The sequence below is a fragment of the Chelonia mydas genome, chromosome 11 (genome assembly GCF_015237465.2).
Source record: "Chelonia mydas isolate rCheMyd1 chromosome 11, rCheMyd1.pri.v2, whole genome shotgun sequence".
Lineage (NCBI taxonomy): Eukaryota > Metazoa > Chordata > Testudines > Cheloniidae > Chelonia > Chelonia mydas.
Window position 1 is genome coordinate 27,684,031 of NC_051251.2, and position 17,636 is coordinate 27,701,666.

At 40.7% G+C, this 17,636-nt stretch overlaps 1 protein-coding gene across 1 annotated transcript in view; it reads right to left on the reverse strand.

The window, feature by feature from the left end:
- NEB (nebulin) overlaps positions 1–14,190 on the reverse strand; it is a 194,586-nt gene extending 180,396 nt beyond the window's left edge. Inside the window, exons 1-10 of the mRNA XM_043525557.1 lie at positions 14,185–14,190; positions 13,367–13,552; positions 11,834–11,941; positions 10,905–11,009; positions 10,484–10,588; positions 10,273–10,377; positions 9,409–9,513; positions 4,821–4,925; positions 4,519–4,626; positions 3,533–3,649 (exon numbers count right to left, since the gene is read on the reverse strand). Coding sequence (XP_043381492.1) covers positions 3,533–3,649; positions 4,519–4,626; positions 4,821–4,925; positions 9,409–9,513; positions 10,273–10,377; positions 10,484–10,588; positions 10,905–11,009; positions 11,834–11,941; positions 13,367–13,552; positions 14,185–14,190 — 1,050 coding nt within the window. The remainder of the gene's footprint in view (positions 1–3,532; positions 3,650–4,518; positions 4,627–4,820; positions 4,926–9,408; positions 9,514–10,272; positions 10,378–10,483; positions 10,589–10,904; positions 11,010–11,833; positions 11,942–13,366; positions 13,553–14,184) is intronic.
- Positions 14,191–17,636: the final 3,446 nt, after the last annotated feature.

Sequence of the window (17,636 nt, forward strand, 5' to 3'; positions counted from 1 at the left end):
CAGGGAGACAACCTATCATTAAGGCTATTTTATTTTCAGATTTACTTTGCAGGTCGTTAAGCACAAGTCAATTTATGCAGCAGTTCTGCTTCTGAAGAATAATTTTTATTAAACATGTTAAACTAGAACAGATAGAATCTACCTAGAATCCCTTTCAACAATTAGGAGACAGGGGCAGACTACAGTATTACCAAATCTCTCACAATTTTATCACAAGTGCCATGGCAATTGGTGCTTTTCATAAAGCCCCAAGCACATGATTAGGTGAGAATTGCTGCTGCTTTTTTAAAAAAAAAATAAACTTCAGCTCCTCCTGATTGGAGAAAAAAGCTTGAAAACATGACTTAAGAGTTCCCTAAAGGCTCAAAAACCAGCAAGCAAATAAAAAGCACCCAAAACATATTTATTTTTTAACATATCTCTTGATTTTTAAGCCTGTCTCTTGATTTGGCGGGGGGGGGGGGGGGGGTTGACTCAATTTTTCAACTCTTGGCAGGGTCATAACTAGGGCAGGGCAAGGGGGCAGCCGTCCAGGGCGCCATGCTAGTTGGGGCACAAAAATGAGGCAGCCCAGGATTGGACCCCATTGTGTCAGCCCCCCTCCCCACAGGATTGGGCCTGGCAACATCAGTCGGAGTCCATGGGCATAGTTTGGGAGTTGGGTGGGGGGGACATTGCCCTTCCCAAACAGAGGCCCAGGCTGGGAGCGGAGTGGGTTTCTGGAGCTGCTTCCCCTGCCAGGTGCTCGGTGCCTCTGCAGCTGGACGCCGCCTCCTAGTGCCGGTCAGCTTCCCCTTCTATGTGTGCTGGCACTCTATACAGCCATCATTCTGTCTTCTGTACCACGGTGAGTGCCCGTGGGGTGGGGGGGGCAGAGAAAAGGGAGGGGAGCGGGAGACATGGGGGAGGGCGAATGAGGTGGGGGAGGAAGAGGCAGTGGGGAAGAAGGGGGATGGGATAGGGCAGGGGGAAGAGAAGGGGATAGGAGAATGGAGCTGGGGGAGGGGGATGTGGGAGTGGTGGGAGGTGAATAGGGTCAGGGGACAGTGGGGAAGAGAGATGAGATGGGGAAGAGAAGGGGAATGGGGGGGAGCAGGAACTGCGTGTGCAGCATCCCCTCAGCAGGAGCAGCAGCTGGGTCTCCCCCATTAAGCCAGCCCATCCCCCCCAACATTGGCAACCCACCTTCAGTGGGTACCCCTGCCACAGGTAACCCCCTCCACTACCCTCCAAATACCACCTTCAGCACCCCCCAAGTATCCCTCCCAGTACACAGACACCCATACAACACCCCCCAAAAACCTCCTCCAGTGCCTCTTCCCCCTCCCCCCAGCAGTGTCCTCTATTTCTCACAGCCTTGGTTTCCAGAGTTGACGGGTGTGAGTCCACCCTGCCAGCAGCCACCTGCCCCCAATGCCTGGGCTGGGGACTAGGCTCACGTGGCCGAACTCAGAGTTTGAGCTGTGCAACCATGAGCCTGGCAGCCATGGGGCTGGAGCAGGGCAGTCAAGGGGAGCAAAGGGTGGTTCTGCTCTGTGCACGGGGAGTGGGGGGAGAGTGACCCGGCTGCAATGGCAGGTCCGAAGCGGGGTGTGACCATGCTGCTGAGAGGCAGGTGCCCAAGGTGGATGAGTACTCCAGGGAGCACCTCGGGGAGCCTCTCATGACTGCCAGGCTCCAAGGGCAGGGGCTGACTCTATAGGGTGCTGCTGGCCAGCACCAGGCTCCTTCGGGGCAGAGACAAGAGCATGTCAGGGGCACTGCTCGGAGCTGTGCTTCCTGACTTGCCTGGGGAGCACCCAGATGTGCAGAGGCAGACGTCTTGGGGAGAAGGGCAGGGAGGGCTGCCAGGCAGCCAGCCAGGGCCCCAGCACCCAGAGCACAGAGAGCCAGGGGCCTGAATGGACCAGGCGGCTCCCACCCGCTTCTGATCTGCCAGCTCCTGGCAGGAGGTGACAGTTTTCAAATTCTGGGGCACATCCCCACAATTTGAAAACCTCTTTGCTAAATGAGAGGCAGAAATGGGGAGGCACATGACCCTGCGTGGCCCCCACCCCCACCCCGCGTCTAAGAGGTGCAGATATGATTGTTCACCCCGAGCGCTAAAATGCTTACCTACTCTTGGACTTGGCAAGACAGACACAGAGGTGAGAGGAACGGGGTTAGAGAAAGAAAGGAGACACACATTTTCCCCCACCCCGTAAAACTGAAGCATCATTACATCACTGAAGGGAACTATGTATGTGAGCATGTGAGAATTCTACTTCTTTTAACTTCATCAGACACCAAATGAAAGTTCTGTCCCACTGTTGGGGAATGGATACGACTTTCTGATCTGTAACACCATCACAAATACTGTTGTAACAAGAACAGGAGTACTTATGGCACCTTAGAGACTAACAAATGTATTAGAGCATAAGCTTTCATGGGCTACAGCCCACTTCATAGGATGCATAGAATGGAACATATATTAAGGTATTATATACATACATATATACATACAGATAAGTTGGAAGTTACCATACAAACCGTGAGAGGCTAAGTAGTTAAGATGAGCTATTATCAGCAGGAGAAAAAAAATTTGTAGTGATAATCAAGATGGCCCATTTAGACAGTTGACAAGAAGGTGTGCGAATAAATGGACACAAATCTGACATCAGGAATCATAACATTCAAAAACCGGTAGGAGAACACTTCAACCTCTCTGGCCACTCAGTAAAAGATTTAAGGGTGGCAATTTTGCAACAGAAAAGCTTCAAAAACAGACTCCAACAAGAAACTGCTGTGCTTGAATTAATATGCAAACTAGATACTGTTAACTTGGGTTTGAATAGAGACTGGGAGTGGCTGGGTCATTACACATATTAAATCTATTTCCTTAAGTTAAGTATCCTCACACCTTCTTGTCAACTGTCTAAATGGGCCATCTTGATTATCACTACAAAAGTTTTTTTCTCCTGCTGATAATAGCTCATTTTAACTACTTAGCCTCTCACAGTTTGTATGGTAACTTCCAACTTTATATATCTTACTATATGTTCCATTCTATGCATCTGAGGAAGTGGGCTGTAGCCCACGAAAACTTATGCTCTAATAAATTTGTTAGTCTCTAAGGTACCACAAGTACTCCTGTTCTTTTTGCGGATACAGACTAACATGCCTGCTACTCTGAAAACTGTTGTAACAGCTGACAATGACACAGAGACATTAAAGAACAGTCAACTAGACAAAACCTCCATCTTTATCTCTTAAAGGGTTTGTATTGTTAGACTGGGTGGGTGTATCTCACAGTAAACAAAGGTTCATGTGGCAAACTGCAAATACTAAGAGGCTTCAGTTAAGATTATTAATTGTTATTATTTATTTGTATTACCGCATGTCCTAGGAGACCTAGTCATGGACCAGGACCCCGCTGTGCTAACACAGAACAAAAAGACATTCCCTGCCCCAAGAACCCATACTGTTAAGAACTGATGGGCTTGGTTTATATCATATAGCTGAAATATTCAAACCAAACTTTTATGGTACTTACATCACTCAGCTGCTTTCCTGAAACTTTTAGCTGTTTCAGCAATGGATTCTCTGTAGCAGGAAGTACATTATAATCTGCAATAGCTTTGCTCTTTTCATAGTCTTCTTTATATTTCACCTATAGAAATTAAATAAATGTATATTTGGACTGTCTTCTTGGTTAAAGTGCTCTTTTTTAGAAGGGCTGCTCTTGGAAACCAAGTGAATATCAGAGAAAGAGCATAATTTCTAAGCAACTAAGCTGTTGCTTTATAATGAATATAGCATTCCACAGAATGCCAACTGTTCTTATGTAGTAGGTCTCATTCAGTGCATCCCAAGAAGCTTTGCACCATCTAATAGACAATCTCCAAAGTCAAATCCTTATTGCCCTGGATAATCCATAAACATATAAATACAGATCCAAGGCCATATTTCTAAACCAGTGGGTCATACTTCCAGCAGCGCCACAAAATACAATCAGGGGAGATTGTCAGGCATTGTAAAATGTATTACAATCTAAAGCAAAGAAAATCTCATTCCCTCCTCTCATTCCCCCACCTTTACCTTTCAAAGTCAAGTATTCTCCAGCAACCTCTTGAAATACAAGCACAAATAAATTATATAGATGTATCATTGTTATCATTGATACACTTTTAGTCTTATTTTTATAATAACTGTAAGGGGATCAAAAAAGTTTGGACATTGAATAGGGATTGTCAACCAGAAAAGGTTGAGAATCACTGATCTAGGAAGTGTCTCGAAAAGGGAAATATTGGGCCAGTTCCTCAGCTGGTGCGAGTTGCATAGCTCCGTTGAAGTCAATGGAACTATACTGATTTACACCAGCTGAGGATCTGGCCCATAATAGAAGTCTCAGACAGAACAAGGAAGAAAGTTCTGTATCAAAGGGGCTTTACAGCTGAAGTTCTTGAATATAATTTGGAGTCATCAGAAGTTTGGCAGAAGTGGAACCAAACTAAGTAAATGGGGGAATTCTTAACTTACTTTACTGGCAGCAACTCCAACTCGCTTATTAGCCTGGTACTCTGGAGTTTCAGTTTGCATAAAGTAGATCTGGTCTTTCATGAGCTCATAGTCTTCCTGGTATTTTCTCTGTAAGCAACGGAAATAGAGAACAAAATGTATCAAATATACTACCATTGCAAAATAGTCATCCATAATATAGCTTAAATAGAAAAAGAGAAGTACTATAAACAAAGCAGAAAAAATATATCAGGCACTACAGGGTTGATAAAAACACAGGATACAAACATACATTTGGCCCAGTGTCTAAATAACTCTCTTACCATACTGAAATTATCAGCATTCGTCCTTGCAACTGCAACTTCATAGCAAGGAGTTTGACTCCACTTGCCTTTGATCTTGTTTTCATAATCTTCATGGTACTTAAACTATAATAAAATGAAATAATGTATATTAATCATAAGAACATAGGAACGGCCATACTGAGTCAGACCAAAGGTCCATCTAGCCCAGTATCCTGTCTTCCAGTAGTGGCCAATACCAGATGCCCCAGAGGGAATGAACAGAACAGGTAATCAAGTGATCCATCCCATGTCACCCATTCCCAGTTTCTGGCAAACGGAGGCTAGTGCCACCATCTCTGCCCATACTAGCTAATAGCCACTGATGGACCTATCCTCCATGAATTTATCTAGTTCTTTTTTGAACCCTGTTATAGTCTTGGCCTTCACAACATCCTCTGGCAAAGAGTTCCACAGGCTGACTGTGCATTGTGTAAAGAAATACTTCCTTTTGTTTGTTTTAAACCTGCTGCCTATTAATTTCGTTTGGTGACCCTAGTTCTTGTGTTATGGAGAAGGAGTAAATAACACTTCCTTATTTACTTTCTCCACACCAGTCATGATTTTATAGACCTCGATCATATTTCTCCCCCACCCACCTGCCCAGTCATCTCTTTTCCTAGCTGAAAAGTCCCAGTCTTATTAACCTCTCCTCATAGGGAAGCTGTTCCATACCCCTAATGATTTTTGTTGCCCTTTTCTGAACCTTTTCCAATTCCAATATATTTTCTTTGAGATGGGGTGACCACATCTGCATGCAGTATTCAAGATGTGGGTATACCATAGATTTATATAGAGACAATATGATATTTTCTGTCTTATTTTCTATCCCTTTCTTAATGATTCCCAACATTCTGTTAGCTTTTTTGACTGCCGCTGCACATTGAGTGGATGTTTTCAGAGAACTATCCACAATGACTCCGAGATCTCTTTCTTGAGTGGTAACAGCTAATGTAGACCACATCATTTTATATGTACAGTTGGGATTATGTTTTCCAATGTGCATACTTCGCATTTATCCACATTGAATTTCATCTGCCATTTCATTGCCCAGTCACCCAGTTTTGCAAGATCTCTTTGTAACTCTTTGTAGTCTGCTTTGGACTTAACTATCTTGAGTAGTTTTGTATTGTCTGCAAATTTTGCCACCTCACCGTTTACCCCTTTTTCCAGATCATTTATGAATATGTTGAATAGTACTGGTCCCAGTACAGACCCCTGGAGGACATCACTATTTACCTCTCTCCATTCTGAAAACTGACCATTAATTCCTACCCTTTGTTTCCTATCTTTTAACCAGTTACCAATCCATGAGAGGACCATCCCTCTTATTCCATGACAGCTTACTTTGCTTAAGAGCCTTTGGTGAGGGACCTTGTCAAAGGCTTTCTGAAAATCTAAGTACACTATATCCACTGGGTCCCCCTCATCCACATGATTGTTGACCCCTTCAAAAAATTCTAGTAGATTGGTGAGGCATGATTTCCTTCTACAAAAACCATGTTGATTCTTCCCCAACAAATTATGTTCATCTATGTGTCTGACAATTCTGTTCTTTACTATAGTTTCAACCAGTTTGTACGGTACTGAAGTCAGGCTTACTGGCCTGTAATTGCCTGGACCACCTCTGGAGCCCTTTTTAAAAATTGGCATCACATTAGCTATCCTCCAATCATGTGGTACAGAAGCTGATTTAAATGATAGGTTACAGACTACAGTTAGTAGTTCTGCAATTTCACATTTGAGTTCCTTCAGAACTCTTGGGTGAATACCATCTGGTCCTGGTGACTTATTACTGTTTAATTTATCAATTTGTTCCCAAACCTCCTCTAATGACACCTCAATCTGGGACAGTTCCTCAGATTTGTCACCTAAAAAGAATGGCTCAAGTTTGGGAAGAATGGCTCAGGTTTGGCTATAATCCTGCTATAATGAACTGAAATAAAATAAAATAAAATAAAATAAAATAGTAATCTCTCTGGAATAGCCCTTTATTTTTGCCTTACATGTTTGTTTTCCAAACTGTTGAGCTATTTTTAAAAATTTCTTCAAGTTTTTCAAGTGCCGCAAATTCATTTTATCTGCTATTGTCATGGATGTTTTGGCTTAATTATTCCATTGCTTGGTTAATGCCTAATTCCTTCTTGATAACTCCTTTTCAGCTGATTAGCTGAAATAAATCTTAAATTCAACAATATTCTCACCAATATGGAGGTCGCTTGCTGTTGGTTTTCTCCTCCATGGGAGAATACTGATGCAGATCCCTTTGGTTTAATCTGATTTAGATTCTAGGATACACAAGCTGAAATTTTCCAAAGTGCTCAAGGAAATCTACCTTAGGCTACTTTGAAAATCCTAGACATAGAATATATGGATCTCTCCCTCTCTCACCCAAAATCATCATCACAGTTCACTGGACAACGAGCACCATGCTTGGAAAATGTGTAGCTGTTTATAATTTAGACAAGAATCATTGGCAATATGAATTAAATTGTTCAATCATTGCCAAATCCTGCTCCCCTCCCTCTTGAACAGTGTTTTAGGATACCTTTCATCTACATTAGATTTAATATTCTGATCTACCTATTTCTAAAACAATGTGTTATTCTATTAGGGAAGCTAATTTCACAAGCCAAAATTCCACCTCCACTTGTTTCAAAGCTTACTCAGTGAATCAAATTATCTCTTTTAATAACAAGCTCTCTCATTTTCTGCAGCTTGTATATGCTCTTCACTGAGGCAGCTTCAGTTGTGAACTACTATCCATGACTTCTCACTAACACACGTATTTTCCCCTACTGACTCAACTAGAATTTCCTGCTACTGCAGACATAACATGTCACAGAACCAAAGTGGACCACGCAGATTTATGCAGGGTTTGCACTCCCTTTACATGGTGCATATGATTACTATCAGCTTGTACTTAAACGCTCATCAGAAATAAACTATTGTCTGCTCCAGTCTAGTTCCTATGTTTCCTATAATGGATGCAGTGCAAAGGTTTTGACTTGGTACCATCAAGCTTCAGGCTGCATTTTGATACTCCAGTTTATTTGCATGCTCCAGAAAATCTGAGCACTTCCATGCTGCTTCTGTTCTTATGCCACTCATAGAGACTGGCTATGTAAAACAATTCTAACAAAATGCTCTTGTTTTCACTGGCATGAACTACATATAGCCTGCTGACTGCTACTCATATTTCATTAGCTTTATATAGTGATCAGTTAGTTCCTGCTGGTTCCACGATAAGGTCTTTTTGACACGCATTTATCTTTTGAGCTATGAGTAAGGTTGCGAAGTAAGGTCCTTCAGCTATCTGAGAAATTTTCTCCAAATAAAATATTTTCTCTCTGCTCATAGCTAAGCTCATCACTATGTTCATCAATGGTTTTTAAACCTCAAGCATCAATAATTGTGATTCCTTAACACTGTGCTATAGTGAATTACTAGTACAAAGCCATATGATCACATATCACCTACTCTTTAGCCACAGTCACATTCTGAACTGAGTTAAAATCCTACTTCTAACTTAGCAGTCTACATGACTTAGTTCCATTTATTTAGCTGAACTTTTATCTCTCTATATTCCACCCCATCTCCTGCATTCTTTGGTACTGATTTACTCTAACTATACCAAAACATAGACTGGAGATGACTGGTGCCAGGGCCTTTGTTAATCATGCCCTAAGGATTCACTGCTTGTTGCCATTAGCTAATTCAGTGTGCAAAATCACACTGAAGACATCTTGTTTGCCAAACTTTTCCTCTAACTGAAATCTGTGAACCTGAGAATGTTTGGAATGAAGGACCCTCTATAATGTGTATAATAATTTGGCATTGAAATTCATATTTAAATATACTCTACAACATGAGTACAGCTTGTTCACTTTTACGATCCCACAGGTGCATTTCATAATCAAAGATCAATTATCCAGTCCTACTAGAAAAATAAATGTGTTCCTTGAGAGCAAATTATGGACTCCTTAGAAAATATTATATAATCAAAAATGTACCCATACACCCAAACACTTTGCTATTTGAATTTAAACAAGCAACATAGTGGTCATATTGATCATTATGACCTTCTGTAGTGTACCCCCTAGCACAAAGAGGGTGGAGAGAACAGAAAAAGAAGGAGAATGAGTTATGGGAGGGTGCGTGTATGAATGAGGGGACTGAGGAAGGGGGAGAGAGAGAGGTAAAGAGAGGGGGTGTGTGTGTGTGTGTGTGTGTGTGTGTGTGTGTGTGTGTGTGTGTGTGTGTGTGTGTGTGTGTGTGAGAGAGAGAGAGAGAGAGAGAGAGAAAAGAAGAAGGGGGGTGAATATGGGAACTGAAAAAGATGAGGAGGGGAAAAAAACCCTGACAGTCATCATGGAAAACTAGGTGGCAAACATAGATCCCCTTGTGAGGACTGATCTTTTTGTTTATTTATTTATTTATTCATTCATTCATTCCTTTCTTGAACCCAGCCTGTATATAATGTATATGCACTTAAATGATTCTGCCTTTCCAAATCCTGAAGCAAGATGTCTAGTTGGGAGAAAGCTGTGCAGTATACTAGTATACTCACATCACTGCGCTGCTTAGTCACTTTCTTGGCAAGCTCCACATCAGGTGGATCTGGCAGAGAAGTGTATTTAGATTTTCGTTCATCATGCCCCTTTTTGTAAACAATCTGAAATAACGCAAGGGGTAAACATTTACAGGAACTGCCTGTTTAAATAAACAACAGAACATTTACTCCTGACCTCTCTAACGCTTCCATTAACAGAAGCAGTCATTTCCACTGCTGCAAAATAAACTCTCTCAATCAGTGTAACTACTACAGCGTTCTTTAAGAAAGAGAGAAATTACTAACCTGCTAGCGGACTTTTGAAATACATTAATAGTTTGGATTTCAGAGACCTGATCCTGTGAGGTGCTGAATGCCCTCAACATCCACCGACATCTCTTATATAGATCCTTAACCAAGGAGGTACTCAGTTCTCCAAGTGCTTCTATAAACATTAATGAATTAAACCATTCCTGTGAAGTAGGGAAGTATTGTTATCCCTGTTTTACACATGGGAGAATTGGGTGTATAGGTCCAATCCTGAAAAGTTCTCATTGTCTCCTGAGAGATGTTAAACACTCTCATGTCTCACTGAAAACAGCATCCTAGAAGACTGGGCCAATAACGGTTTGATTACATTAATTCTTCTGAACACAACTCAGAATCTCTAGTCTCTTCAGACTGTATAAACATTCAGCGCATTCAGTGCTTTTCAACAGACATATCACTACCATTTTCATAAATATCCACACTGCATCTTGGGACTGATTCTCTACTCCCTTATAGTGGTTTTATGCCAATGCAAATCTACTGAGAAGTCTATAGAGGTAAATCAGTGTGACACCACTCTATTGAAATGGGCATTTAGGTGTTGCTACTTACATCACTAAGAGCCTTTTGGGCCTGTGCTACTCTCCTCAACTCTGGACTGTCATTGTATGGGTAGAATAATGTTTTGTCTTGCTCCCAATCTTCCGTGTATAGTTTCTTAAAGAGAGAAAAAAGTGTCAGGAAGTAATTACTTGGAATGAAATAACCACTCACTAGCAATGATACATGCACTACACTGCCCCAGAGCAGAAGCTGCTCTTACCTTACTGAACATTGCCGTATTTTTTATAGCCTGCACAAGCTCTGGAGCATCGGGGGGAAGAAGGTACTTATCCTTATTCTCCTCCCAGTTCTGTTTGTATAAAACCTGGACAGAAAGACCAGCATGTTGGTTAATTGTGCTCGTCGGAAAGCACTAAAATGTGTTCATACATAGCCAGCTTTTTCAAAATATTAAGGAAGAAAAAGTCTCTAACGAAGAAAACCCATTGACTACCTCAATGAGGAGCATTTCTGATTATAACACTTTTCTCTCTTGCTCAGTTGTTTCTCTGCTAATTATCTTCCTGTGTTACTTTGAAATTTTGATACAATCATTCTAAGGGCTCTGACCTACACACTTTACTCATGGCTTGCTGCCACTGATGTCCACAACCATCTCACAGAGTCACTCACACTCTTACCTTGCTCACTTGCTGTGACACCTTCTTTGCATGTTCTATATCCTTTGCTTTTTCATCAACGTGACAAATAGTCTTTGCAACATCACCAGCCATACGATATTTAACCTAGATCAAGAAATGCCAAACAATTAATTGGGAGAAGTATTTATCAAGAAAACATCTGAGCTCTAGGACCCTCCCTCCTTGCAGGGTTCCAAGCCCAAACATCTATATTGCAATTAAACAGCCCCTTAACATGAGCCCTGCAAGCCTGAGTCAGCTGACACAGGCCAGCCATGGGTTTTTAATTGCCATAGACATTAAATAGACATTCCCTAAAAGGTACCTAGTTTCTGTTAACGTAGAGCTACTTGAAATGGGACTACAACAATGCAAATAAGTACCTTTTAGAGCACATCAGCAGGGTCTATTAAGGGCAGCTGTTTATGTGGTTATATGAAAAGAAGTGTTTAAGCATATTTTGAAAGGTCCAATTTTGCAGGATTCAGGCAATATTTCCATTGACTTCAACAGGAATTCCACATGCAGAACAATGACAGGATGTTATCAGCAGTGGCATTTAATTCAGTGCTTTATACTTTATCAGCATTTTCCCAGAATCCTATTTTTAACTTCAGATAAAAGTTTTTCTAACCCCTTCTGGCCACAGCCACCTGGAATTATCATCCAGCTGATCAAGGACCATTATCTCTCCTTCCTTGCTGAAAGGCCTAAATCCCAAACTGAATTCTAGACTTTTAAGCTTGTCATTGAGTCTGGATTTCCTGCACCAGAAACCGTGGCAATGTTTCTGCTAAGCTTCCAGACGGGATTGCATAACATTATTTATATGGTTACTGCATCTGTGGCAATAGTTAAAACATGTAACCCAGGAGATGCAGCCCCTTACCAATTTATATCTCATTTGATTTATCAGGCCTAGCACATACCTCACTGAGCTGATCTTGCGCTTTTTTAATTCTCCGAAGTTCTGGGGTATCAGCTGTGCTAGCATATGGCTTTCCTTTTTCTTTTTCAAACTGCTGTTTGTATTTGTTCTGAAAGAAAATAAGACTGAACGTTACTCAGACAAACTCCCAAAGTTCCAGAGAAGCTTTAGATAGAGCAGTAATCAATGTTTATCTTCACTGGGTTAGCAACACTGGGCCAGATCATCAAATAGCGTAAATCAGCATAGCTTCATTGAAGTCAACTGGGTCCCATTGGAGTCGAAGGAGGTGTGCTGATTTATACCATCTGGGGATCTGGTACACTGTAACAAATATTATAGTCCGTTTCTCCTCTTGAGCTCCCTTCAGATCACCCAGATATGACACGTTAGGCCCATTAGGGAGTTTGGTTTTGCTATCATAACAATTATTCTATAAAAAATCACTTAGCTAACAAAATTGTGTTCAGATACCTGAAAACACAATGGCTTAAGCTGTGCTTTTATTTATACCTGTGCAATCCCATTGAAGTCAACAGGGCTGCACAGGTGGAAAGAAGAACAGAATTTGAACCAGGTTTTCTATGGCTTTAGAATATTAATATGACACAAATATTTTTAAAATAGTATAACGAATGTAGCTGCCTAGATATGCTGAAAATCTATGTGACCTGATCCTGTTCCCATTGGTTTCAATGGCAAAGCTCCCAATGACTTCAACGAGATCAGGATCAGGCATATGGAATTTAATACATTAAAGCTGGGCTTTACAAAGAGGCCTGTGGCACCCAACTCCCACTGATTTTCACTTTGAGTTGGGCAGTCTCTCAGGCCCTTTGGCAGTCCCCACTTAAACTGTTTGCGATAGTCAAGTTGCTGAATAGGTTATCACTTCCATCACATTACCGTTCATTTTTCTACCCTTCTTTTCCCATCTTAGAATGTAAAAACACTTCATAGGCATTAATTGTGCCTCACAACACTTATGTTCTTAGAGCTGGGCATGAAGTGGCACCCCAGATTGGAACCACTTCATTCAAGCTTTTGGGAAAGTTTGGATCCAGATCTGGACTTTGCAGCTTGACCCTCTGTCTACAGTTGGCCAAAAATGAAGAACAAACAAACCAATCATGCTTGAGCTTTGGGTAAGTTCACAACTCAGACCTATCTTTAATTATTATTCCAACTGAGGTGTGTAAACTGAGGCAGAGAGTGGTTAAATAAATTTCCCAGCAGAACACAAAGAGTCAGTGAGAGAGCTAGGAATGGACATCAGGAATCCCGGCTCTCAGATATCTGTTATAACCACTAGACCTCAAGCCACTTTTTGTGACATTATGATTCACTACCATAACAGTGAGTGACTCAGGCAATGAAGTAAACTCCTCTTTCACTGTAAATATCAGTAATCAACAAGGATGAGAAAGGAAATACAGAAGAGGATATTACAGTGATATTAGGGTTTGCTATGATGTCTATATTTAATTGTGGGGCTCTTAAAGAAAAACAGGAAGACACACGTGTAAGAGTTTACCTCACTGAACAGATCCTGCATTTTATGACTGTGTTGCAGGTAAGGGGTCATAAACTTAGATGAATCCACTTTTATCTTTTTCACCCTCTTTCTGACTGGAGGTGCAGCTTGCTCAATGGTTCCTGAGGTGCCTCTGGGGCCAGTAGTTCCTCTGGTGGTGGTGGTGGTGGTGGTTTCCGTGATCACCTGGAAATGTGGGCAATATGTATTTATTGGATTTTTAATTATAAGCTATAATTTTGCTGCAAGGACTTTTTCACTCTCCTATCTGTTAAAATGGCATTTAATTCCTACTCAGGAACCCCCCACAGTGGGAACTGAGCTACAATGTGGGCCACTTTTCCTACTGGGATTGCCCAGTGTGCCTATTACACATCATCCAAGCAGGCAGTGTGACGACTCTGCAGATTAGCCAATTTCTAAATCAAGCTTCTCTAGTTTTTATCCAGCAGCTCTGGAGTCTGGAGGGCATTCTGCTGCCATCATTCCACATGCGTATCCTCCCATTGACGTCAGAGGGAACCTTGAGGGTAGATCGATGACAGATAGGCCCAAAGTGTAGAAATGCTTTGAGGGCTATATTGGGAGTATTGGAGGGGACACATATCCACACATTCACCGCTCCTGTTGATGTCACTGGGAGATCTGAATGTAGATCAAAGGCATATATCAGCCTTCAAAAAGAATATCCTTCCCCAAAAAGAGGAAAGAAATTGAGATAGCAAGATAAACATGACTAAACCCTTCAGATCTTCGCAATAACTATAAGATTCACTAGACGACTGAATGTATGTTCAGAATCCAGTTTTTCTACTAACCTGCATGTCCTGATGTGGATAGTCAGATCATAATCACAGAAGAGACTGTCTGATATATGTATATAAGCAGTGGCAAAAGCTCAGTTGGAAAGAGACTCAATTTCCTTTTAACAATCTATATATTTGTTCATGCTGTAGGCAATGGTTTTAATACAAGTAAGATTTTAATTAAAAACACTAAAAGAAATGGTTATTATAACTTACAAAAATAAAATGGTTTCAAAACTGCATGGATAAGGAAGCATCAAGTCTTGGTTCATAATAGATTTGCTAAAAAAAGGAAAGCCTTTGAAAGGGAATGAATGCAGCTCAGATTTCTTGACAGCTATTTGCATTAATATGACATAGAATAGCAAATATATTGAGCATTAGCTAAAGAAGAAAACATTGGCAATACTTATATTTATTTATTCTGTGGGCACTAGTTATGTTTCACTAATAATGTTCCAATACATTGTTATTCGCTTGAGTGTTGCAACAGGTTAGTCCATATCCATTCATTTCTAATCACTGAGGAAAGTAATGGCACCTTTTCTGTCATTAAATGGCACTAGAGAACCCTAAATGCATGCATGTGGTGATAATACCATGAAAAAAAGTACATGCTGTTTCTTGTTACCTATTACATTAGGGCCAAATAACAGTTCAACTGAAGTTGACTCCTATTAACTTCTATTTTGGGGGGGGCGGGGGGCATAGCACTTTGCAGACAGCTATAAGATATGGTACTTGCCCTGAAGAGCTTATAAAGTTTGGCCCTTAGGCAGTAAAACCTTCACACTAGAAAAAAGTTACATGCGCCAGTGAATAGTCTTAACAAGTGCCTAAATCACAGCCTCTTCAAAGAAAATGAGCAGAAAAAATGCTTGATTCTGAAAGTACGGTGAGTTTTCCTCTTTCATATTATAACCCATGGGGTTACAGGGCATTAATTCACCACAGAATATGCATACAGATGACAGAACAAAATCTAATCACATTAATTAGAAAGGCTATAGTGCCTACAATGAGTAATTTTCTATTTAATGATGGTAGTTTTTTATTTAATGTAATGCAAATCCAGTAAGTGAGATATAGAACTACCTGTTGCACCATTGCTTACTTTGAATAATTTCTGGCCATTGATTTCACTGGGTAGTTCATCTTAAAAAACAAATGGCATGACATGGCCTTTTTTTGCAGGGGTAGTCCTGAATTACTTAGTAAAATTTCCTATTTCGTCACTGGGCATTTTACTGGCACAAGGATTCAAGAAAGATTTTGTGACAGGACTCTTTGTTCAGAAGGAAACACTTTACCCACAGAATAAAACTGTAAGGCTGTGCATCTCGATAGCCGCAAACTATGAGGAGTATTTCACCTGGAAAAAGCTCTGAGTTGGAATATCCATATGAATGGCCTAATTGCAATTTCAAATTACTGTTATAACTTCCTGGGGGCACTACATCTCAATAACTGAAACATGAAAAACATGGAAACAATCACTTTTCTTGTGACTGAGGTCATACAAAATGAAAGAGAATAGAACTGACGTGTAAACATAATAGATTTCAGGAGGAATCCTTCTGTACTTGTCTTCAGAATAGGCTGAAGTACACAGGATATATTAGAGTATACACTAGCCCATGTTTCCTGTTTATGTAATCCATGGCCCAACTTTGAGAGATACTGAGCGCCCTTAGTGAACTGAAGGTGGTTATCCTATCCTCAAGGGACTTCTGTTTAATTTACAAGGGCCTGATTTGGGAAGTAATCTTCACCTATTTCAGCTGATATTTATGCAGTCAGAATGGTGAAATAACCCTCAAAACATAGAATGGTTTGGTGCTTGGGTGCATTTGGTGCTTTGCATTAACAACATGTACATTTGCTCCACATGCAATCTCATACAATCCTTTACCTCCATTGGTTCACCCTCCTCAATGACAGTCTCTTCGATGTAATACTATAAACAGAGGACAAACCTCATCATTTCTCAAGGTCATGCAGCACAGCAAAATGCCTCCCTTATCTCTTTGAAGCAATAACGAACACTGCTTTCAAACTCAATTTTGGGGGGATGTAGTTGTGGTTCAGACATGCAGGAGCCTCTTTTCGATCCCTGGCAGAGCTCTGAGGATCAGCTCATTTTTAATAATAATTCTTATTAGCAGTTTGCAAACATTAACTAATTAAAATTCTTGTCAGGTAGGTGATAAAGATTGTTAATTATTATGTCCATTTTACAGAGACAGTGAGATTAAATGACTTGCACAAAGCAACAGAGAGAGTCAATATCAAAGAAACCAGGATTTTCCAAAACCCTGGATGATGGTCACTATAATCAAACGTCACAACAGCCCTCTCCATTTTACTGTACCCATTTATACAGATGGGAAAACTGAGACGTACTGGGCCAGAGCCTCAGCTGCTCTGACCCTGTAACAATGCATTGAAGTCAATGGTGAAGAAAAGATGAAGATGGAAATTTTCAAAAAAACTCCTAACGCTTATTGACTTCCAGTATTAGTTAAGGGTCCACCTGCCATTTGTGCCTCTGAAAATCTCATGCACAGTGATTTTTCCCAAGGTCACAGAGCACATTAGTATGCACCTGATCTAAAGGCCTTTTGGATCAGGCTCTAAAAGAACTGTGATTAAAACTCAGGCTTTCTAGGGCCTCAGTCCTTTGCTCAAGTAACTAGAACACACTACCTCTCATGCGGCCTAATATCTAGTTATGTTTTTGAGTAGTTCCTGTTCAGTGCCAACGTAGTGCATCTGATCACTTTTCCCAAAGTCTCAAGATACTCAGTGAAATATTATCTGGTTCTGTGATCAACTGCATTCTTTGCAAATCACTAATGGCTACAATATCCAATGTAGACTAGTACAGTTCTACAGATTACATCCAGAGGTGGGAGAAATATCCCTTAAATGAAATACCCAGTATACTCTGAGCCCTCTGTGTGAGTAAAAGAATATTCACTTATTCCAGCAATAATTTTCAGCTGTCTTTGAACACGAATATCTGGCACAAGCTGATTACACAGATTTAAATCATGTGATATATATAAAACTAGGGTTATAGATTTAATGATTTTGGAAAGGGCTGAGCTGCTTCAAAATTATACCAGATGCCATTTGTTGCTGTTTTATTTATAACTTCTCCCCTGTGACTATCTCAGGAGGGCGCTAATAAAGTGGAACCATCTGAGGCTGTCCTAGAGATGTAGTTATAGATAGGCATACATTTTTAAAAAAACAAAGAAGGAGGAAATGGAGCTGTCTGGGCAAACATAGCCACATCACACAATTCAAAACAAAAGGAAATTGACACCTTATCAAAAATAAAATAAATAATGATCAGCCTAGAAAAGGAGATAATTATGGAAGTGAGAACGAATACAATACAACTAGTGGTACAATTACCACTGATGATATTATTCAGTACGTACAAGGTGAATCACAAA